The sequence below is a fragment of the Centropristis striata genome, chromosome 2 (assembly GCF_030273125.1).
Source record: "Centropristis striata isolate RG_2023a ecotype Rhode Island chromosome 2, C.striata_1.0, whole genome shotgun sequence".
In the NCBI taxonomy this organism is placed as follows: Eukaryota; Metazoa; Chordata; class Actinopteri; order Perciformes; family Serranidae; genus Centropristis; species Centropristis striata.
In genome coordinates this window covers 27,443,944-27,469,888 of record NC_081518.1, presented here as the reverse complement: position 1 = coordinate 27,469,888, position 25,945 = coordinate 27,443,944, and the positions used below count along the sequence as shown (strand labels likewise).

General features: G+C 38.9%; 1 protein-coding gene across 1 annotated transcript in view; it reads left to right on the top strand.

Moving 5' to 3' along the window:
* Positions 1-25,119, top strand: part of trip4 (thyroid hormone receptor interactor 4) — a 99,049-nt gene extending 73,930 nt beyond the window's left edge. The window contains exon 13 of the mRNA XM_059355945.1: positions 23,611-25,119. Within this exon, the coding sequence (XP_059211928.1) occupies positions 23,611-23,675 (65 nt within the window). The 3' untranslated portion in view covers positions 23,676-25,119. The remainder of the gene's footprint in view (positions 1-23,610) is intronic.
* The last annotated feature ends 826 nt before the right edge of the window (positions 25,120-25,945 follow it).

The following is a 25,945-nucleotide window of genomic DNA, read 5'->3' as shown; positions in this document are numbered from 1 at the left end:
CGTGTACACCCATGTGAGGGATGCATTTATTTTTGGATGGATTCATCTGTGTGCCGATTGTCTGCCGGCACGCATGAGAATAACATGGCTCAATTTCCATTTTTATGAACAATCCAGTTGCCTCTGTCAGAGAGACTGATGGAGAGAGGTCTGCTGGATCAATGTCATTGTGCCTCTGGCATGCCAAGGAGCTTGTCCACTGTGTTACTGCTTCCTCTGCTCCCACTCCCCACCCCCTCCCCAACATACTCAAACACACATGCACAGTAACAAGTACACTTTGTCACGCATGCACTCTTTCTCACAGATTCACATTCTTCCCTCACTATTTCTCAGCCATCAGTAGACAGGATATATTCTGACATTTGACAGGCCCATCAGCATTTCTCCTCCGCTCGCTCAACAGACAGTCGGCCTGCAGAGACCCAAGCATAACCTTGAGCTAACTTAACCTTGAGCTAAATGAGCTACTTAACCAGACCCAAGAGGTTTCTCTGATATTTGCTGGTCATAATGTTTGCCATGGGCGCTCACGCACCTAACAAGAACCTGAAAATGAGAACAAACTTGGCGCTAAAGCAGCTAGAAAAATATGGCAAACAAGATTGGTCACTTTTAAAGCCCCAGCTGTTATTATTTTTGTCAGAACTGCTTCTCTCTCACCCACACAGACACACACACACACACACAGACACACACACACACACACACAGACACACACACACACACACACACACACAAACACACACACCACACACACCATTTGGTGCAGGCTTTTATCCAAAGTAGTAAGAATTATGTGCAGTGGGGGTGGAAGCAGTAACACTGCCAGTGTTTGTGCTCTTCTCTCCCCATTGAGCTATACGGCACCACATGCAGCACACAGATAGATAAATCCTCGAAGCAGTATAAGATTAATCAGAAATTATGGTGGCTATTAGACAATGTCAGGCAAATAAAATGTGTTCCCCAGATTCTTGTTGGTGTCAGTGTAAGAACACAACTTGCCAAATTAAACCCCCCCTCTGGGCTTTTATGATAAATAGCATGACGATAGTCTGGCAAAGTGTAACGTCTTTGGATTTGACTGTCAAAAAGGGGAATTCATCCACATCACATGCTCGTCTAAGACATGTGAGGCAGAGGTTTTGTTCTACTCACCCACTGAGGATCTTAAATATTTGCATACTGTAACAACCTCTTTGTGTAAATTTCCTATAAGCCATATATAAATAATATAAAAGAAAACAGTCATATTATACACAAAATATATTGGACCTTTGTAGTGTACATTCGTGCATATTAAAAAAAAAAAAGATTACGGTATCAGTGTTTACTAAATTATTTAGTGTGGTGCATTAACATATCTGTTATTTCTCTGAGAGTGCTGCACAATCAATAATGAGTCTATGTGTGTTGTTCTCTCTCTTTATTGCTGTCGTTCTCTGTTTCTGCAGTTAGTTGGATAAATCACAATCAGTCTGAAAAGAAATCCATAAATGAATCCTTCCTCTGTTGGATCCACAGTACACTGTTCACAGAGGAACTCTGAATGCCAAGTTTCCACTGATGACTTAATGGTAGTATGTTGTTTCCACTGAGTGCAGAGCAGCAGAAATGCATTTCTTAAGGGATTTTTGGACATCTCGTGAAATGCGCATATTTGCTTTTGTGCTGAGATAGATGAGAAGATTGATTCCAACCTGTGTGTCTGTACGCTAAATATAAAGCTAGAGCCAGAGGCTGATTAGCTTAGCTCAGCATAAAGACTGCTGAAGGGAAGCCACAAGCCTCACTCTGTCCAAAGTAACGTGCCATGGTGAGGACATTTTTGCTAAATAAACTGATGACAACACCGGTGTATGCCCAAACACAGTGTAAGACCGTGTAACACCAGGACTGCCGCAACAAGCCTAGTCCAAAGGTGACAAAATGTGCCTACTTCTCCCTCTTTGGCTCACAAACTCACACGTTATATCTTGTTTGTTTGTTTGTTTGTGCAAAAGCCTGGTGTGTGAAAATGACAATTAGTTGTTTTACTCACTGTTTTCACTCCTCATTCTAGTCATTATGCTAAGTTAGGCTAACTGGCTGCTGGTTTTAGCGATAGACTGTATTAAGAGACTGAACTCCCCTGAAAATGACCCTATATTTATTGCGACCCATATTTATGTTTATTGTTATACAGCACCATGTAGTGGCTGTAGTGATTCTGAGGAGACCCAAGACAGAATTTATATTACAGAGTATAAAGAACGACAATGCCCAGTTTGGGCAGACGTGACGAGTGGTGAATGGGACCGAAAAAACACGACTTTCCCCCAGGAGGCCGATCTTCATGTCCACAGTGAAACCAAAAGTCAACGTTGAGTGTAATTATCTCTCGGGCACAGCCACGTCACAATCAAACTAATTACGGTAACTACCTCATGTCTGACAAAAATTATTTTATGCTAAACAACCTTTTCCTAATTCTAAACATGTAGTTTTGTAGCTGAAATGTGACCAAACTGTGACCCTTTCACAACTTTTACCACGTGTTTAAAACTGTTACGTTTAGGTATGAGTAGGTGTTTGCTAACCTGCCGCCAGTAAGGAGCGCTAATTCAGGAAACACTTCTTGGGGTTTTATTAGTCGGATTTGTTGTATGGGAGGACTTGTTTTGTGTATTTACAAACATTAGAGTGGTGCCAATTTTCTCATCCAACTCTCAGTCTGGTCAACAAGCAAATAAGTTTATTTTTCCAAAATGTCAAACTGTATTTTAACAGAGAAATTTTCTGAATGTCAAGCCTTAATTATGTGTGACGTTTTTGTGAAATGCTGAGCCCATAAAATGTAGCTTTATTCCACTTTTGAATAATTGTCTTTTCTATCTTATTTAAATTATGAAAATCCCCAGTGCATATTTCTGCATTTTCATTCCCAGATTAGATTTAAGGTGTCATGTCTACACAGAATAATTCAAAGTCACAGTTAGATTCTTGGTTTTTCCTCAGAAGCTTGCTGTTTTAATTTTCACTTATTTCTCTGAAAACAAGAAAATGTTGTTTGACTTTCATTAAATTTGTTTCAGTAGGCTTACCTCCCACCAATAGAACAGAGTCTGATTTTCAAATGGCTCATTGCCCAGTGTTTGAAGTGCAAATGTGAGTGTAGCTGTTGAGTCCAAAAGCTGTGTTATACAGTATTTATGAATCAAGCTACTACATGCACAAGTGCTGCCTTCCAAATCATATTACTTTAATCCTTTTAGTACCTACTGCAGCTGCCCTTACAAAGTACGCACTTTTGCAAGTAGCATGCATACAATTATGTTAAAAATACTACTTCATCATAACAGTATGCCTTGAACTTTGACCCTCTTGCTGATATATGCTGTGCAGAGCAGTGCAGGTCAGAACAGCCAGGTAAGCATGCTGCATGCTGTGAAATGTGACCTGACGCCGTAGGACACTGGTTCCAGATGAACTCAAGTACCTCTTCATCCACACAAATCATGTTCCCAAAATGATGGTTTGAATCTAATAAACCGCATATGAGTTATTCGTTGTTATAAAAGTGGATATTGTTGCTGTTACTTTTCATGCACTTGAATTTAAGTCGATTTTAAGGACAGTTTGGTCACATTTTAATTCATCGTCAGACATTTCATCTATTTATCTACATCTATTATTTTTGCTATTTCAAAAATTTAGCCATTAAGTTTAGCAATGTATTTCTAGCTAGCTGTTACTTTTAAGCTAGTTAATTATTTCACCATTTATCCATTACTTTTAGCGGATTCAGCTTTTTAGCCGCACTTTTTTGCTATTTACTCCATCATTCCTTTCATTTTTAATGTAAAGTTTAGGCCAGCTTCTGTAAATTGAGCTAATTTATCAATTGTTTTAACCTTTTATCAAAGCTTTTTGATAAGATGTAACTTGTGTTGTGTGGGAATATGGAAACATCAGAAAACTATACAATATATTTTTTTGCCAGTGCCTTAGCTTGCTAACACATAGCTAACATTAGTTTGCTAATAGCTATAGCTTGTCCTCTCTGGTAGACGTGGAGTGCTAAAATGTTCCTTTGATATGCTTGAATCTAATGTTTTTAGATAGCGACATGTCTTACCGTGTCAGCTATAGCTTAGGTGCTCATTTCAACGTCTCTGCTTGCTTGCGAAAAGTTTTTATGCCTGCATGGTGTTACAGTAGACTCTGTCTTTTTTTTTTTTAATTCAGAACTAGTTGAGCTACTCCCAACTGTTCCATTTCATCACTGTGGCAACTGCAGAAGTAGAAGTACTCCTGGTTGGGAATCAGTGTAGAAGGACATTCTGGTATTTTTGGCCAACAGCATTTGACATGCAACTAAAAAAGCTAAGATGCTGTGTAAAAGGTGAATAAAAACAGATGCATTTCTGTATAGATACAAAAGTGTATTCATTTGAAGATAAAATATAGTGTCTTTGTGCAGTTTTCATCCAAATATATATGTCACAAAGGAGGATTAGCAAAGGATTATTTACACTTTAGACGACTTCCCAACGTTTCTTGAATGGGTATTTCGGAATAATAAATTAAATGCTCTAAATACTACTTTTGACCCTGAAGCATTTTACTTTTACGATTTGTGAATATCTGATTTTGGAATTGGATTTCCTGAAAATTAAATTAGAAGCATCAAAGGAATAAACCCAGCCTCTCCTGCCAGAATCTAAATAAACTTGTTACTTTTGGAAAAATAGGAGAGTGCTGTGTATTGAGACATGCTGGTGGTATGGCTATCAAATGCACCTTAATGTACAAATTTGCATCATCTGTGCATATTTGTGTTTATTTTCTTGTTATCTCATATAAAAACACATATTATGCACATATGAATAGTTATGTCCCAAAGTGGCGGCACAGAATAACATCCTGGGGTTCTTTCCTCAGAGCTGGCTCTTGTACTTGGGCTGACTGTTAAACAACAAGCACTACTGTACATCACCATGCAGGAACAAAGCAATGCACAAAGCTTGCCTATTCTGACCTTAAGTCTAGTGTGAGTGAGTGTGTGTGTGAGATTCTGTGAGTGTGTTCCTTCCACCGTGCTTCGGTGTATGTGAGGAGAGAGTGCCTGCAGGGGTGTCAGCGGAGGTTTAAGATATTCAGCTTGCTGTCAGCACCGACACATTTCTCCCTCTGCACCGCTGCACAGATATGCAAATCCAGCCTCCTCAGAATGCAGAGCACCAGATCAGCTTCAATTTATTCCATTCTGCTCTCTCCCTCTTTCTGCACTCCACCTCCCTCTCTGTTCTTCTCTGTTTCTCTCCCCCTCTCCTTCCCTCTCCGCTGTCTCCATTCTGTCTTTGGTTTTCTGTTTGGTCTTAGCTGCTCTGTTCATGGCATATGCCCCCAATGAGGAATTGTATGGAGGTGAGAGGATTTCTACTGAGTCTGGGCTTAGTGCAAAGAAGCGCTTCACTCTTTCAATCTAGTACAAGGTACAAGAGGTGCAAGATTGCCTTGGAGTGTGTGTGCATTTCAGCACATATTCCCTTACGTGTGTGTGTGTGTTTTCTTCTTGTCGAAGGATTGTTTGTATTGTGCACACGCAACAAAGTACCTCTCCCTTCCCTGTTGTTAATTACCAGCGATAGAACAGCGACGGCCTACATTGCTAGTGGTGAAACACAATTAGTCAGTTGCCAAGCTGCTCTCAAAAAGGCTATCTCACCAACACACAGTGTCATCAGTAATCTAGTCTCAGCATAATCTAAATGCCAATGTCTATCCTCTGTGATCCATCCCCAGCCCACACTACATTTACATTCTAATTAGATGTGGCCAAGGCCGCTTTATAAGGACCCTTTTTAATAACATGGCTGTATTCACCTTTTCAGAGTCCCATTGCGGCTGTAAAAGAGTGGGCTACACTTTATATTTTGTCCCTTTGACATTGTGGCTACTGAGGATTTAAGTAGCTTTTTAAAGCCCTCTGCTCCCCAGTGTGTGTAGCCTGACAAGAGGTTTTCTTGTCTCTCGAGGATGAATTGTAAATGGAACTGTAAGAAATGTAGATCTAGTGTCAAAGCAGGGACAAAACTACATGCTTTACACCCAATTTGTCCATAATTAAGCATAAAGGACATGTAATTGTAGTTCTAGGATGATTGCTTTTAGCATTTATTTTTTTAGGATTTAATTTTCCTGGTATTTTTTTGTTATAACTGTGGTCCTTAACAATAATGATGCCATTAATATTACATTTTAATTGCAATTAGGGCTGCAGCTAACATTTATTTCATTAACACTTAATGTTCTGGGGTTTTTTCTGGATTCCCTGAGTGATTGTTCAATAAAATGTGTAAAATAAAATAGTTAGATCCATCACAGTTAAAGGTGCAATTTGTAATGACAGGCCATATGGTTCAAAAATATTTGGGTCAGTATTTCTCCTTGTGCAAGATTTGCACAATTTATTAAATACAGCGATGACGCTGTTTAAGATTGTGTACAGTTAGACAAGCAATACACCTGTAAATGTCCTTTGTAAGAGTACTTTCTAAACTAAATTGAAGACCCACACCCAAACTGAGATTCTGCAAGTAAGAGACTGTTGCAATGGACAAGTCCCCGAAGACTCAAGCTCCATAATGGGCAGAGGTTACTTGCTCAGTGGAAGCATAGAGAGCAACAGCCCTGCAGAGAGCAGTCACAGCTGCAACCTGCTAGCTTCACTGCAAAGCTTGGTCCAGTATGTTTTCATGCAGCCTGGTCTCCGGTTCTTCCACTGAGTTATTGGTGCAGTGGTCTGTAATCCACAGTCTCGTGGGGTGCCATCTTGTTTGCAAGAGAGCAAGAGTTGGCGAGAAAGACGTTCAGGCAGGACAGGCCGGGGCTAGTTGGTTATCATGCTACTTATAATACATATCGTCTTAATTGTAACTTCTTTACCCTCTGTTGATAATGATAGGTAAATATTAGAATGTTTTAAACAAAATATCCTGCCACATCTTACAAATTGCACATTTAATATGTTCAGATTTCTTTTTTGTCTGACAAACCATTTCCAAATCCAATGATATTCAGTTATTTATCAAAAAAAATATAGGAAATCCTGCAAATATTCTACTTTGAAATGTTGAAAACAATTATCAACAAGACAAGAAGACAATCAATATAGATTAATCTTCCATTATTCAACAATTTTCCCATAAAGCACTGTTTATGAAAAGAAAAATGTCAGAGTTTTAGTTTATTAACCAACTTCAGAAACATTTTAATTTCCTGAACAGTGAATCCAGTCCACCAGAGTATTTCTGTACAGTCTGTCCTGCCTTCACTCTGTTGGATTAACACTGCTATCCGGGTGTAATTAGCAGTTCTTTTTTTATAATTCTGTTTTATGAAAACTCCCCTTTTCTAATTTGCTGCGATTTGACAGCTGTTTAAACAACACGCAGACAGAGTGTTTGGAGTAGCTGCCTGTGTTGGGACTTCAGTGACAACACGTTGTTCTAACCAGAAGATATTATATAAGCTGATGTGAAAGGAATAAAACATCTTCTGGGTGACTGCCCTCATTTTTCACTCTTCATTTTCAATGCTTCCTCGAGGGTGCTGAGAAGTCTGATTGGGACACTAGATTTTCTCATCACCAGCGTTTTCATTGTAAACTGGCAGGAGTTGATTTTACCAGCTGAGAAGATTACAGAGAGGAGGAGAAGATTGGCAGTTTTTCTCACAAAGTGTGTAGCTATCAACAAACATAATTTAATATGTAACTCGTTTGTTCTTCTGTGCTTTAGATCTAAAAAAAAAAAAACAGAGCATATTTTCCAACAAGTCCTCCAAATTACACATCAAATTACTTTGTTTGAAACTGCCCTCCTGAACGGCCCCTCTCAGCAGTACCACATCTTTTTAAAGTGCTTTCCAAAATGGTTATAAATTACCGTTGAAAAAATAAATCTGTATTCTGATTTGACCTTGGCCAAGAGTTTTTTTAGGTTTAGGCACAAAACTACTTGGTTAAGGTTCACGAACAGTTGTTGGCTGTACTTTACATCAACATTGACCAATGTTGACCATCTGTTTGACACAGGAAGCAGCAAAACAACATCACACTAGCTCTTCCTTTGCTTCCAACAGGAGTTGCTACAAGGCTTTGTCTCTTGAATGGAAACCAACCCCAATTCCAAAAAGGTTGGGGAGTCTAAAACTTAAATAAAGCAGAATGTGATCATTTGCTAATCCTTTGTGACATTGAAAACTCTACGATGACAATATATTTTATGTTCAAACTGTGTTTGGGGCTGCTGTGGCTCAGTTGGCAGAGTGGCCGCCCACTGATTGGAATGTTGATACATGTTTAAGTATCCTTTGGCAAGATACTGAACCCCAAATTGCTCTTGATGCTGAGGTGTGTGAATGAATTCCTGATGGTGGCAGGTGGCACCATGTAGGGTAGCCTCGGCCTCCAGTGTGAATGTATGTGTAAAAGGGTGAATGAGCGCAGTCTGTAGTGTAAAAGCAATTCGAGTGGTTGCAAAGACTAGAAAAACGCTATACAAGGGCAGTCCATTCAGCATTTAGCATGTATTCTGTTTTTATTTGGGTTTTACATGGCATCCCAATGTTTTTTAACGATCCTGCTTCTGATTATGATAGTCAAAATAATGGAAAATCGAATTCTGATCAGTGACTTAAAATAAAAATCGTGACCCCTCCTAGTTTTAGAATACGTTCTGTCTTTCTTTCATTAGCTTCAAAAACAAATGCACACACTAGATCACGATCTCTGAAACAAGGCGGTGGAGCTCATGGAAACACTACCACTTTTGACCACAGGGGGCACCAAAATCAACACACACATAAATATCTTGTAGGTGCTTTAATATAGAAGTGTACTGTCACAAGGAGATTAAACTGTTTGATGATTGTGTCTCAATTAAAGAAACAAACAGTTACATTTAGCTGTGGGACAACTTAACTGGACATATGTTCAACTTGTTTAAAATGAGCTTTTTGAATGTCTAATGTGGCTTCTTGGTTCTTCTGTGTTGCCTAATTAACTTTGAGCCCTCATGGATAATACATGAAGTAATGTAGTGATATAGGGATAATGGAAATTCAAAACAGAGTTATCTTCACTGAATCCATTTTTGGATACATCTCTGAGTTTATTATTACGCATGACCACTTACAAAGATTACCTTTCTAGTGCATTGGCTAAGAGATGTTTAACCATATTTACAGTCTAATTTAAGCAAATGTACCACAGTAATATGGATGAATGTACATTTAAAACAAAAATGCAGTTATTATGATACGGTCTGTCTCTAGTAGGGCGTAAAGCCAGAATAGTGGATGCTGAGAGTAGTCTGTATTTTGATCCAGTAAGTGAATTAGAAATTAAATTTGTTCAAGCAACATCCCAGAGTCTTTACATTCCCCGGGATCTTAGTGAGGACAAAGGAAAACATTAATGCTCAGCCACAGTTCTGTGGGGAAATGCTAAATAGATCCATAAAACACAGAGTGTTTCTGCCCATGATCTCCCAATATATTCATACTTTAAACGAGAAGTGACAGAGTGCACAGACAGAATATATTTGATTTTCATCTGCAGCACTCATGTTGTCTCCAGCTGACTTCTCTGTTTTCTCCCGTTAGGTTATGAATGGGAATCAGAAACTGGTGGCCATGACAATACAATTTACTTGAAAGGAACAAATATTATAAAAACATGCTCTTTTTTCACACATAGAGCCTCAATAAAACTCACTCCAAAGGCAACAAGAAGTGATAAAAATACATGTTAATTGAATTACCCAGAAAATCCAGAGTTTTATTAGCAAAATATCTGAAGATAATTACAAGGAATGTGTTACAATGTGTTAAGTATTTCCCACGATGCTTTATGAGCACCGCTGAGAGCTCAGATCTCTCAATAACAAACTGTTCTGCAGTGCCAGCTTATTGTAAGAACGTCTAAGAGAAGTGATTGATCAGCTGTGAGGCTCTGCTCCCATTTTCAAGAATCACTCGTGGCTGCAGGGGAAACATCAGTGCAGGCTACTCCCAGTAACTGATGGACCTTCGTGCCCAGGCACTCTGCGTTTCTCAGTAATTGAGCTTGTAAATCAAGAATCCGTGTTTCTTTTAAACTGGTAATGTTTAACTAAAGGCACTCTTCAAAAGAAAGGGTCAGGCATCAATGGTGTGATGACAGAGTAGGACATGTGGCACATGGCTTCCAGAAGGAAGATCCATCTGCTCGTTCATTTCCATTCAACAGGAAATAGTTGTGAGCAAACCTCAAAAAATTCTGCTACATTATTTGTTCAAAACTGTTTAAGTGTATTTGAATGAAAATGAAACACTATGATCTTTAATAATAGGATGTGATAGGAAATGTTTGATTTGACTGTTAAAGATACCCTTTCACTTCTTACCATTTTGTGGTGAAGTGAAGTTAAGTGAGAGTCAGGCATGCAAAGTTGTCACTTTTTGGTGAAAAGAAACCCTTCCCCAAGTCCCGCCCCTCAAACACAAACCGGCCAATCCCCAGCAAGGTCCGACCAGGGTCCAACAACTATCTGACTCTGCTCCATAGTCTCTAATGCAATCGGTTCCGATTTTCTTCACCTTCAGGCTCTTTTTATGGATTTTGAGCTAATCGTGGTTCAAACGTTGTGCCTGGGGCACGTGCAATAGTGGTGCTCATCTATAACAAAGGTTGGAAGGAGAAGCACATGTTTGCCTATACACACACCGGTACTGCTTTTTAATGATTGTAACAGTGACTAAAATAAAGGATCCATAGAGAGATTTTGATAGAGTAAAATCCTTTTTTGTTTAACTGGAAAGAGCAGCTATGTTGCACTTGCCAAATATACTAGACTCCATTGAAAAAAACTGTATTTTTACCATGTCATAAAACACAAAATGTCATTTCAAGCCGACAGAACCAAAGTAAAACTCACTAGGTGGTGAATTAATGGTTTATTTTGATCAAACCAGAATTGGTGATTGTTGTATAAGTCGAAAGATGGTTTGGGGAGTTTTATTTGGAGTTTTATTATCCAATGGGACTCAACTTAAACTTAAGTTTATCTCTAGTGCAAAATCAACTGAAGAGTGTCTGTACACTTGAGAGGTTGAAATATAAACACACAATAATGAAAGTTTTGACTATGTATCTCTTGATAAACAGCCACTATCTCCCACTAAGAGGATAGTGATAAATGTTGAGATTGTGTCCTAAAACAGCATAACAAGAGCATAAAGTGAGCAACAATATTTCAACCTAAAGCAACTACCAGACCAAGTAAGGCTGGGCATGTGGACAGAGCTGAATTAAACAAGGATGAGTTTTATTGTTGGTGAGCTCAACTTTTTATTTGCAAGAGAATAAAAATGTCATTTAGGCATTCAAAAGTTACATAGTTTTGCCAAACAACCCATATTGAGTGAGCAACTTTGTGTACTAGAGGAAGCTTCATTTTGTCTAAGAGCATGGAGCTTTAAACATTTAGATAATGTATTTTTACTGCTTTAGTGTGGTGTTTTGGGGGAGCTCAGGGCAGAAACGGCAGTGAAGTCTTATTAACAGCCCAGGAATGTAAAAAAAGAAAACTGTGTCAGCTCCAGGCTGTGTTTGAAAAATGTATTCCGTATTTCCAGAGGACTGAATAAATGCAATAAACCTTCAGTCTGCCAGGATATCTGATTGGCTGTTGACAGGTTTTAGTCATGTCCAACATTCTTTGGCTGACAGACTTTAAACTGTTCAGCTTTCCTTGTTGTTCAGCTGAACAGGAAATTAAGTGACTTTCGGGAAGTTGTTTATCATGTATGTTTGCAGTGTGAATGTCGTTAGGAGGGGAAGGAAATACGATTGCTAGGGCCAAGTGACTGCAGATGGGAGCCGTGACATCAGCTCTGAGAGGAGACACATTAGGATTTAGTTAGTGTGTGAATATAACGTGACCCACAAACATTTTAAGTCAGGAAGTTTGAACATTGTAGCCGCAATGTCAAATGAAGGCTAAGTAACGATGATCGACCAAGTCCTCAAACGTTTTAGAACCACAGACCCATTTAATGTAGGCTGATGTATTTATTTTTACACCCAGAATAGCCTCCAGCATGTAATCAATATGTATACTGTGTGACACCATTATCTAACTCTCGGTTCAAGCTCACACTGTTGGATTGATTTCCACCAACAGGCTTCTTTCCCACGAAATAATCACAATCTGTGTATTGTTCTGCTCAGTGGTGTAGGAACTCATCCATTATATACAAAACAAATTGCCTGGGTTCACTTTTTCTGCCTCACTTTGCACTTTAGTTTGGCTCACAGTTGACCAGAAGCACTGAAGTGTTATGTTAACTGTCAAAGAACAGTTGAAGTTTGTGCCTCACCTAGAAACCCTTCAACACTAAAGTTGTTAAGGATCAGCCCTCTCACATTATAACTGCTTTTCATGGTGTTTGAACCGCTAACCCTCAAAATATAAGCTTCCCTCTGTAACCTGAAAGGCCATACTATATATATATATATATATATATATATATATATATATATATATATATATATATATATATATATATATATGTATGTATTTTCGTCAAACTCAAAGTGCAGTTCCAGCAGGCAGTGAAATACTGCTTCAGTCAGCTGGAGGTGGTTTTCATCACTCAGTTTTGCTACTTTCAGAAACCGACAATCTGACAGTCACGCTCACTTTCTGCAGCAGCTAGCCAAGTGCATGTTGGAAAAGAAAGTGGGCACAGCTCCAAACACTTAACAGATTTTTTTTTCTTCTCCAAATTCCTCACATTACTTGTGCCTCTGTGCTGGTAGTGATTGAGTCATTGTGCTTTCAGAGAACAAGCAGGAGGAATGAGACTGAAATTAGAATAAAATTCCAAACAAAAGACAGAAAAGAATAAGCTCCCCGTCACCTCCACCAAACGTTTTTTGAATCAGAGATGTACAAGCAGTAAACACACACAAGGGAATACAAGAACCTTTGTGCTGCCTCTACATGAAAGACATTTTATGGTCCGTATCCTGGTTATTGAATGCTTTTACCAACAACTCCTACTGGTTAGTAAAAGCTCCTGCTTCTGCTTTTAACCAGCTTCTCACCCATACACGGCTCAAAAAAATGAAGCACAACTTTTGTTGCCTGACATGAAGTATGTCTTGTTCTGAGTATTTACAGCTTGAGGCTGCTGCCACCACAGTTTAAAGGTGCACTATGTGATTCTAAAGTCTTGTTCCCAGGTCGTCAAATACTAGCACTTTTTGTTGGTGTACAGTGACGATACACCAACCCAAAGTGTCTGTACTGACATCCTGAGAATGAGACACAACAATCAACTATCTTTCTCCAGAATCATACACTTAAAGGTGCAAGTTAAAATTACAGGCCACATACTCCAACAAATAGGGGACAATAGTTCACCTTGTGCAAGGAATGCATGCTTGACTTAATGCAGAGGTTGTGTGACTTTACTCCAGTCTAAAACTAAAATTAAGACTTAGAACCAAACTGAGATTCTGTGTTTAAGAGACTGTTGCAATGGACGAGTCCCCTGAGAGTCATCGCTCAATCCCTGCAGAGATCACTTGCTCAGTGGAGTGCACAGAGATCAACAGCCAGCAGAGTCATGGGGTCTCCATGGTCTTTACATTATTGCCTGCTAGCTCTATGGCTGAACTAAGTCAGGGATGTTTTCATTAAGCCTGGTCTAATATCACCATAATGCAGATATCCGTGCAGTGGGAGAAAGATACTACAGCAGGTTTATACAAGTCGCTGTTAGTCTATCCTGAACTGTGACTCCTCTTTGCCGGCTTTTGGTCTCCATGCACTCCAGTGAGCAATGACTCAACCATTGCAACTGTGAATCTCAGTTAATGTGGAACATTGAGGTCTTAATTTTAGTTTTTAGTTCCAACCTACTGTTGTACAGCTAACTGTGTAGCTGTGGCCACGTCTTTGTTCTGTCTGAGGACATACTGGAAGCTTCACAGACTCACTATTGCCTCCATAAGTTAGCTGAGTAGCATTCTAATTTCAGTGTATGTTTCTGCAACATAATAAATAAATGACATGACATCAACATTGTCACTCCTTCACATTCTGTTTATAATACAAGTTCATTTTTAGAATGTTTAAACTATACATTTGGCCAAATCTTACTAATCACACTTTTAAAGACCATTGCGTTTGCCATAGAAAAGTCCTTGCTTATGATACTGTTTGGCTGTAGTTGACTCAGGTACTATAGAGTCATTATTACTTGGCAGCTCACACCAAAACAATTTTGATTTTGGGGTTAACCCTCCCTGGGTTAGGGTTAATCACTGTAGTTAGTCAGTTCTTCAGTATTTGTGTGCTTATGAATGACAGTAATAACAGTTGTTTGTCATGTCAGTCACCTTAGCAGCTTTACACTACTAACGCTCAAAGGACTGAATTTAGCATTTTTTGTAATACAGGGAAACAATTTGAGATGTGTCCTTTGGGCAATTTCCTCAACTTATTAATACATGGAGAAATAACAAGGTTTGTGACTGGCCACAAACAACCAAGGACAACAGCAACAACAACATATTGTACAGTAAGTGGGCCTTGTTGTCATGTCTGTCAGAGGGAGTATTCTCTGGTTGTATGAACAAGTCAGACTCATTATATTCGCCAGGAAAGTCAATCCAGCAATGTTCCATACTCCTTGGGTGAAGGCGACTTTTGTTAATGGCTCTGGAGCTGCTGAGCTGTCGCATTTCAGAGTAGGTGCTGCCGAGCCGAGAGAGCTGGAGGGAACGCAAGTAAAAGTGGGGGAGGGAGGGCGGGTGAGTGAAAGAGTGGGTGGAAAAAACAGGGAGACAGCAAAAATGAGACAGAAGGGATGAGGAGAGGGAGAGGGGCGGTGAGAGAAAGGGATACAGATAGGACAGCAGGAGAGGTAGAGAGAGGGAGAAATAGAAAGGCTGGCCCATCGATTGGCTGAGATAATTTCCCATTGATTGCTGCACTGTTTGGAGATTGCTGGAGAAAGGTTTATTGCCCACATGCTGCAGCTGGGGAGGAGGCCATAAAATAAGCACAGGTTGTCTGCAGAGGGCTAGCGCTCCATCATCAAGCCCGTAAAACACACTCCAGAACACACACTCAGACACACAGACGCTCACATGCACACTACACTTGGATACTCTGCTTACATATTCACAAATATGACTGCATGCATACTATTCCCATTACACATAATGGGAGAATACAGCTCATCGCTGATGGAAAGCGCACTCACATAATCCCTTGAAAAGCCAGGGGCAGTAGTGCAAAGAGTGTTTATTAGACTGAAATAGAGGTCCATTGACATCCTCCCTGACATCAATAACATGCAGGCCCATCAGCCTCCTTGCAGTAATAATCACAAGAATAATTGGCTGGATGCTGTTTCTCTTTCTTTGAGAGTAACTGCCTACACACAGAAGAATAAAAAAGCTGAATTTTGTATTTTATCTTTTTATTGCACACCGGTCCCAAAGCACCTGGATAATAAACCCAGAACAGCTCTGCATATACACTTTAACCACATGTTGATACACTCTGATGACACACTTTGACATCAGGAAATTACTTCATGCCTACAAATGATGACACAGAAAGGGGAAAGTTAGAAAGTGGAGCAGCAGCAGCTCCTGTGATTGAATGTAACACCTTCAGCAGTATCTGCTACATTGATTCCCACTGGGCTCCCACAATAACCAATTCAGAGTCTATCACAAGTATACTGCCTGGAGAGTAAAAAAGGAGTTTAGAGTGAAAAAAGCTTTAACAATCTGAAACTAAAAGACAGGATTTAATGGTTTGAATTCAAACATGGTGTCAAGGAACAGATGGGAAGGCGTATATTCCACACAAGCAGCAACCTGCGGGGCTGAAAAGTAAAGCCAAGAACTGCAGTTCCTCGACTGGCCTCTCGAGGCTGGCACCAAAAGGGAGTCAGTCCCCATAGGCCCCTATGTTAAAATGCATAATTTAACAGAGGAAATAAACGTATTTAAAGCATGGTGCAAAAACAGTTTGGTCTGCATAGCTAATTCCACCTTCACGACTGTGAGGAGGGTGATTTTTGTTTTACATAACTCACCCATTTAATTTGTATTAAGGCTCAAAGTTGTACTTCTTTTAAATCCCGTTATGAGACCCATTTTCATAGACTTTGACGGTTTTATTGTCTATTTTGCTTCTACCAATTAATTATTATATATAATATAATAATATATAATTATTTTTTGTGTTTGTGTGTCCAGATGTTTTTGTTTGTTTGTTTGTTTTTCCAGATAAATATTACTTCTTAATTTGTCTCCTGTCCGCTCTGATGTTTTTTTCGTCTTTGCCTTCTTGTATAAATTTTGCCCTGATTTTTGTCTTGCTCTTCTTCTTCCACACTGTTTCGCCTTTTGTTGTCATGTTTCCTTTTGCCTTCTGCTCTTGCTTGTCTTTGTCTGTCAAAACACTATGAAAATGTTGTTTTTAAAAGTGCTATACAAATAAAGTTTCATTATTGTTATATAATTTATGAGAGGGGAGCCGCTCACCTTGAGTTCCATTTTGGCTCTAGAGAAACCTATAGCTGATGTCTCAGAGACTATTTTACACAGTCTATTAATAAGACTGCAGAAGCTCCTGTGGATGCATTTCTCCAGCTCTGTGGCACAGAGGACTAATCTGTATCAGGCTGTACTCACTGTTAGTACGATCAATTTGTTGTTCTTTCTGGTCTGTTCTTGGGATTTGTTTGCAATAACAAAAATATCAGCAGCCTTATCCTTGAAAAGAATTTAGTGTACCTATGCTTACAAAGCTTGCAGCAATCAATACAGCCAAAAAAATTCTGAGAAATCGCATGTGGCAGATGTATTTCCCATATTTCAGTAAACATGGTTGCTCCAATGGTTTGAAGATGAAGCAAAAAGGCTCCCAGTTCCTGATAAATCTCATAGGTTCTTTTGAAAAGGCTTCATTCTGACTTTAGCTCAGCAACGCTGCCCTTCTATCTTCTTTTCCTTATCTGGCCTCAGCTTAGTATACCTCCAGCTGAAGTCATTCTGTACGTGAAACCAAGCCGACAGCCTGGAGCACTGCAGGAAAGTGGATGTGTACAAAACCCTCGGTAGTCAGGGGAGAGCAGCGCGAGAGGAGGGGGGAAAACTGCCTGGATTCCCATCTTGCTGTTAGTCACACCTAATTTACATTCCCTTCCTGTGCTGCCGAGCTGGTGAATTTACAAGTGGATAGAGAAGGTGCTGTTTGAGACTTGCGTTGGCATGCTGTTTGCAAGGGGTTAGGGAGAAGCATGAACCATGCTTCCCACTGCAGAGAAAACAGTCTCTCTCCATCTCTTGGTCCAAACCTCCCTGCCTGAAGCTGTTTTCACAGACACTGAGGGGCTGTAATGGCTGAGTGATTTCTCCAACCAACAGCGCAGCGTTGAGCCGGTTTAGTCACGCACATGACAGTTCGTCACAACTCGCTAGAGAACCAGTGTCTGACAAGTCGAGGACAGCAAAGGTGGTGCTGGTTGGTGGGTGGATGTGGAGCAGTGAGGACATGGTGATAGCTGGTTTATATCAGAGAGCTCCCATGCAAACTACAACATACTGTAGATTCTTCCTGCAGTCGCTTCATTAGTTTTTCTGTTTTGATAACATTTTGTGGTTTGTTCAGCCTTGTTCGTTCATTTTATGATGTGTTTTAAGAATAAGTTAAGCCAATATTGAATAAGTAAATGGCCTTGTATTTAATTCAAATTTTGATCATTTAGATGATTAATAGCATTTTAAAAATGTATTCTTCAGCTGAAATGTGTTTATCTGTGATGCTCACTAAGTGCTGCCCACACCTCCACACAAAGATTCGCTGATTCAAAACAAATATGTAATTGATTGTTCTGTTTATAGGCACTATTTAACATTGATAAACATGATAATGAAGTTGTAAGCAGATAGAAGTCTTTATTCATGTACTAGCAACTGTAACTCTATGGAGTAAGACCGCTGTCAAAAAGATGTGTCCATGTTATAAGCATTCGTATTTGTAATGATAAACATTTGTGTGTAAATAAAAAAGTTGTACCCAAAATTCTGCTGTCACACACATGAGTCTGATAAATTATTAGGGTTAGGATTGTTTTTATGTGAGTATGAATCTAAAAGCTGTGAGTGCAAAGTCTTGTGAATACAACTCTAATTTCTACGACTACGAGTATTCACTGTGAACACGAATTCAAGTTTGTGGGTACGAGTCGAAAAACTGTTGAAATGACGTCACAGGCAGGTCAAGGATGGCTGACAACATGGACACCGTCGGGGAAGCATCATCATCATCATCATCACAGGTAAAGTAAATAACACATCCAACATTTATTTATTTTTATTTAGTTGTTTATTTCATGAAATTGTACTGTTTTAAATAATATGAAGTTTATGGACGTTAAGACATTCTGCTTTAGGTTACAAGCTAACGACCGGAGAATCAAACGAGGGAATGCACCTACGCCGCTCCGCTGCTGGGATGTTTAAAGTACTGGAGGCAGCCGTCACAATGAATGTTTCTTGATTTACAATGTATTGTAAATAGTCCAAATTCAAGTGTGGTTGATTCAACACATCTGTAATCCTTGATTTCAGACGTTCCAATAACCGAGCAGCTACTGGTCCCTGTAAACAACAAGTTTGATGCATTAGGCTAAATGTCACTGTTAACATAGTCATTTACCAACATACAGTACTCTATCCCACATAGGCTGGACAGACATAAAAAATAATTTTGTATTTTTAGCAAAATAATGTATGCCAATCATTAGCATGCAAGTTAATACAACAAATATCAATTATTAAATTATTAATTAATATTACTAGTCTGGACCCATGCAAACCACACTTGTGTGTCTGATCTCAGATATACACGTATATAATAAATAAATTCTGGATTGATAGTAAACTGCTGTCAGGACTCTGACTAATTCTATTGTTTGGTTACACAAGCAGTAACTGACATGTGGTTAGCTTGTAAGCTAAAGCAGAATGTCTTAACGTCCATAAACTTCATATTATTTAAAACAGTACAATTTCATGAAATAAACAACTAAATAAAAATAAATAAATGTTGGATGTGTTATTTACTTTACCTGTGATGATGATGATGATGCTTCCCCGACGGTGTCCATGTTGTCAGCCATCCTTCGGCGCATTTTTCGGGGTTCGATTGCTTTCCCCTGTGACCTGCCTGTGACCTGCCTGTGACCTGCCTGTGACGTCATTTCAACAGTTTTTCGACTCGTACCCACAAACTTGAATTCGTGTTCACAGTGAATACTCGTAGTCGTAGAAATTAGAGTTGTATTCACAAGACTTTGCACTCACAGCTTTTAGATTCATACTCACATAAAAACAATCCTAACCCTAATAATTTATCAGACTCATGTGTGTGACAGCAGAATTTTGGGTACAACTTTTTTATTTACACACAAATGTTTATCATTACAAATATGAATGCTTATAACATGGACACATCTTTTTGACAGCGGTCTTACTCCATATAACTCCTTCATAAGTGGACGCTGACGTACTTATAAACAATTATTAACCCATTTGTGTCCACAACTGACATTTTTAATTTCTATAAATGTGCTCTCTTGGCTTGCCGAGCACAAATGTGCAGACATTTTCAAAACTGTTTTTCTTATATTATATTTATCCTTTAGGCACATGGAACCACTGTTTTTGTAGAGTACTCCAATAGTTTAGGAAAAACTATCGTCCCCTGGGCCTGAAAATGGTTGAATCTCACAAACTACAAGCAGCACGATCAAGTATTTGGTATCTATGAACATCATAGATATGCACACATGCTAACAAATTCTACCATTCTACAATGTCATTTGAGTGGTAATACTTACTTAAAGTATGTAAAACATTCAATCAACACAATGCTAATGTTTTAATACTGTAAAAATATCTAAATCATAAATACACAATTGTTTACAAATAACGTACATTAAAACAACACTTTCTATATCTGCTTACAACTACATTATGGTGTGTTATAACCTGTTTTTTTAAATGTGTCTATACTGTTTTAAATCTATATTGAGGTACTTAAGGGGATACTTTACTCTCAAAATGACCATTTGTAAGTCAATTACTCAGCAGGTGTTACCTTGAGTTCTTGAAGAAAATTCAACAGTTATTGGCGAACGGACACAGTTAGCATCTACCCGGTGAACATCGTGAAGCATTTAGCAGTTAAAGAGACAAATATTTCCCTCAGGAGTCTGAGACAAAAACAAGAGAGAGTGAATATTCAACTTACATCTGCCAGGTGGCGATGACTTTGAATTAATGCTAATGTTGCTCCATGTCTGCCGCAAGTGTAAATAGGCAACTGTTTAACAACTTTATAAGGTGATAATATGTCAATGTTGTGTTTACAGCTTGTTGCTTCCAGGTGGCTCAAAAATTAATACATGTATCCTTCCTTAGCAAAGCACCTACAGGCATTTCCTGACAGAAATCTGGCTGTAGTTATTTTTAATCGGATATTGAAGATAATTTAACATATCGTGTTGAGAGTTACTCATTATTATGTGTGCCAAGGAGATTCTGTTTCTGTTTTGTTTTGTCTGTTTCTCGGCACGATTACAGAGAAACTACCAGCCTGATTTTCATGAAACTTGATGGAAGGGTGTAGTATGGGCCAAGGAAGAACAGATTATATTTGAACTTTTAATCTTATCAAACTAAGAGAAATGTTCTCCCCTCATCCTAAAATGTTCAATGAAGCGACTGAGCCTGTTGTGTTTGACCAATCAGAGACAATTATCCCTGCAAACTCTTCCTCAAAGGCTCCTGTACTTTTAGAAAATACCACCACCCAAACCAAGTCTTTTTAGGGAGTAAAATGGCCCAGAACTTTATTTAGACCCTGTTCCTAGTCCCTGGGGATAGTTCCTGAAGTCATACCCAGAAACTTATGTTTGTGCATTGTGTCATTTCAGTGTCCTGAGGTGTCCTTAAAGTTGAATAATCTTTCATTATTCTATAGTAGGATGCATATGGGGCAAACTGAGTGGACCAAATGAGTAGCAAACACAGTACAACTGCTAAATGCTGGCTTTGTGAATGCTGGTTTTGACTGATATAATAATTTTGTTTCCATATATGCTCATACACAACATTTCACAGAAAAAACGTCATGAAAAGGAAAGTTGCCAGAACCAATTTTTCACAACATTGACCTGAGCTCTCACTTACTCAACATCCAAAAAGAATCAAGAATGAAGCACTTCTGTTATGGGAGGAATTATCATTAAAGCAATCTTGGATGACCGTTTGGCAGCTTTCACCAAAAAATTCCAGAAGTGTTTCCATGCCAAAGCAGCACTCGCTCCTGGCAGCACAGACAGACACTGACAGCCATTCAGACAGGCTTGGAAATGGTGAGCAAACAGCACTTCTCCTAAACACCTTGTTTATGCTGCTGCTACCCACAGAGTTCAGCCGAAACGTGACAACATGAAAAGAAAGCACAAGTGACAACCACCACCCCTGCCTGTCACACTTGTATCATTTTTTCCCCCGCCTCAGCCATGGGGAAACAGCCAGCTAATGCTGAGTTTGACAAGCAGGAGGCTTGTTTTAGGCAGAGAGACGGTGTTATTATTTGCCTCCCAGTTAAGGATGGGGTCAACACAGGTTATCAAAACCCAGCTGAGGTTGTTCTACTCTGAAAAGGACAAAGCAGCAGACCCCAGTTTCTGAGAATGAGCTCAGGAATTGTGAATGCTGTATTGAGATAGAAAGGTGTCAGTTACAGTATGTTAAGAGGTCAGCTATGGTCAGAGGCTGCAGGGGTTTTGTTTACACGCCATAGCTACAAGTATTTATATAAATAGCAACTTGATCAAAGCCCTCTTTAAGATGCTCAGCTGTTTTAATCTTTGTAAACATTCTCGTCTAAGCTTCACATGAGTCCGTGAGCAATAAATTATAACCATGGAGATTCTCACAACAATGAAGGCTACTGTTTTATAGCTTGAAAATGACAGTCTGCTAATCAGCAAGTCTGTGCAGGTGCTGTTAGCTCAGCTTCAAAATAAAAACAAAGAGATTAGTGAAAGAATCCTTGACTGTTACATTCTTGGCAGCCCTAGAAACATGCACAGACACTAACATTCCTTGGATGCATTTGTGTCGTACACTGAGAAACAATTGTATAATGTAATGTTTATCATTTGATGAAACATACCTACCAGTTTTTTATTATTGTATTTACACGTCATATCTTGTTGCTGGAGTTCAGGCTGTTTTTGCAGATGGTTTCAGAACAAGTTGGTTGATACAGGTGTCCTACAAGGATCAAGATTAGGCCCCCTACTATTTGCAAGATACAAGAATAATACTTGTTTTCCAAATGAACATTGCAATGTTTGTTTTTATGCTGATGATACCATCTTATATGTAAGATATCTTCTTCTTATCTGTGTCTTTTAATTTTTAATTAAAAACAAAATGTACTTTAATGCTCCTACTCCAACACTCGTACTGGAAATCTAATAAATACAGTATAGCATTTTAGGAATTTGGTTAATATGCGGAATGCCCTTAAAAAACACAGATTGAAGACCTTGTTTAAAACCGAAATCTTTTTTTTTTTTTTTACAGACATCAACCCTTTTCCTTTCAAAAGAAAACCAAAATAAATTTTATATTCTATTGCACCACCTATACTGGATTATGGTGATATCCTGTGTGATTCTGCCACCTTTGACCCCGGGGCACTGCTTACCAAACTGCCATTCAAGTCATTAATCCCCACTGTGAGTTACTTTAAAAGTCTGATGCTATCACTGACATCCAGAAGGCATTAGCATCTCTATTTTTATTTATGCAGCCAAGCCATCTGCTGAAATACTACTATACCACTTGCTGAACATCCTCCGTTGAGTTCAAAGTGAACAACCCTGACACCAGTTCACATACATCTTGCTTCACTAATTATGAATAAACAGCTAAACAAGCTGAGGAGCAAGACACTCATTCCTCTGCGGGGCGTTAAAGACCTACTTATTGATTATTTTTTTCAACATTTGTGGCTGTTTTAATTAGTGTATGTGTGAGTGTGATGAGAGCTTTGTAGGACATGATTGTCTTGTTATAAAGACATAAAAACATTACAATGTGCGTTCAGTTGTAGCTACTCTGGATTTTGTTCAACTAGCAGCAGATATTTGTGTGTGTGGTCTTTGGTTCCATTGGATTATACTGACTGTACATCTATGTAACTGAATTAAGTTACCTGACTTTGCTGCCAACAAAGGTTACGGTCTAATCGCTCTTTGCAGTAGAATAAAAGGTCTGATTGGCCTTTTACCTCATCATCTCTCTCTTTCTCTCTCTCTCTCCACTGTCTATCCAAGGCCACCTCTAATCAGCTGGCCTTGAGCTCCCGGAAAGGTCACTGTTCCTTTGATGGTGTTTTGATTCATCCCTTCCTCTTTTCTCCCCTCCCACCCTTCCTTTTCACCCCCTTTCTCTCACAGGGAAGCTGGAGAATCAGTACCACCAGGGTGCCAAGAAGGGGCTGGTCCCATCAGCTGCAGAGTGATGTCAGAGGAGAAGCTGAGGAGGAAAAACGGCCTGATCTCACGGGAACACGGCAAATTATGTTTTCCAAAAAATTGCTTCATTCTCCACTGGGTTGTCCTGACTTTTTATCAGGAGTTGTCAACGCTAAAATATTTTTCAATATCAGCTTAGTCTGGGTTGTTAATCAGTGGAATTTACTTTTTGAATAAGGAATGATGCTTAAAAGTATACTTTACATAGATATGTAATCACTTTAACAGATTTCTATTCTCTGCTTTGTTTCTAAATGACTCTCCTTAAAAAAATCCTTTTTCAAATTCGTTTTCATCTTTTGCTTTTCCTATTCCAATTAAAATCTGATGAGCAAAAATGAAATAAGCTTGTATGTTGCTAATTATGGATGTGGTTTCTCAAAGTATGGAGGGATAAACTAGCAATAGTTTTACCTCAGGTTTTATGAAATGGATATATGAAATATCCATTCTTATTTTTGAACAAGAACCTAAAATTCACAAGGGAAATGGTCTTCCTCTCTCCTCGTCATCAGAGACGAGCCTGCCGTTACCCTTCTCACACCTAAGACCATTTAGACCAACAATGGCGCTGTGTCAGAAAACACAGCCTCCTCATTCATTTCAATGAGACCATTTCATTGGCACAGCAGGGGGGAGGATGATGCAGAGGACTCCAGCAAAACAAAGCAGGGCAGTCAAGCAAAAATGTTTATCCTGGCTCATCAGCGTAATCTAACGTCACCCAGCAACACACTGCTGAGCCTAATCCAATACATGCATGTGCTCATTCCATACCTTGCACTGTGTAAACTTAAGCATTATGCCAATTATGCTGTTTACCTCACAAGCACTGATCAGGAATAGAAAATTATTGTAAATAGGGATGGGAATAATTAATCGATGATCGATTAATGGTCGTTAAGAATTTGGTTGATCACGTGGATTTTTAAGTCGATCTGTGGATTTTTACATTTTAATTTTATCTATGACTGTGTATCAGTATCACTGAACTGAAACACGGCCAATCGTTCAGTTCAGCTGCCGTACGTCAATAAGCCAATGAGCTTAGAATTAAGTTGGATAAAGCTACAGTTTATAAAACACATGTTTTTGTGTGTATTCATTTGAGCAAAACTACATTACTGTATCAAACCTTGCTAGCATGAATTACCAGGTTTAATTTTATCAAAAACTTATTTAAACACAAAACACACTTAAATATGCAAGATTACTGTGAAAACTAACTCTAAAACTCCTTGACATTGTCTTTACAGTTTAATCTCAGCTGAGTTAGTTTTACGATTGACAGGATCAAGTCTCTTTTCGTCCTTTCAAAATAAAAGCGTCCATTATCAAAACAGGCTTTTGCATAGTACTGTATATACAGTCATGCAAAAAAAAATATATGACCACCCCTTTTCTTCTATTTCTTGTTCATTTTAATGCCTGGTACAACTAAAGGTGTGTTTGTTTGGACAAATAAAATGACAACAACAAAAATAGCTCCTAACAGTTTAATTTAAGAGCTGATATCTAGACATTTTCCATGGTTTTCTTGATCATAACCAAAATCATTATCATTACCCATCCCTAGTTGTGAAATCCTGCCTCAAAGGAGTAAAAACACACAACTGTTCCGCCTCAGACTGGTACACTTATTAGTCCACCTGGATTTCTTGGATGGCATTTCATCAACTCTCATGTTCCTGCAGCATCGCGCCCACACTTAAGAAAAACCTTTGGATCCTTTGGACACAATGATATTTCCATTCCTAACTGTCTTCTTTCCATTGACTCCCTCATGCAAGTCATTTGAATCCACCATGGGGATTGGCAGACTCGGCCACTGACAATGCAAACTACTTTATAAGGATGTAACTAAAACCCCTTTCCCACTGGACAAAAAACCCACTAACACCCACTTACATCTGGCTTTTGTCTTTAGTTGGGAAGGTTACAATTGGCATTCATTCTCCAGACAAATGACTCTGCAGTAGTCACGGTTATTTATCTGCTCCAGCTCCGATCCACAGTGATGGGAACATGACACCAGGGTGGACACGCTAATTATCGCCCCATTTATGACATGATGCTACGACAAAAAAATGGAAAAGGCTCTTCCTTATTACTGAGTTCTTCTACAAAATTCAGCATCATGTTGCACTCATTTTAAATCAGCAGTTAAAACAATGTGTTTACTGCATCGTTAAGGCTGCCGAACATCAGATTTATTCAACTAACATGGAGCTGAATCATAGGATTAGTTATCAATGAC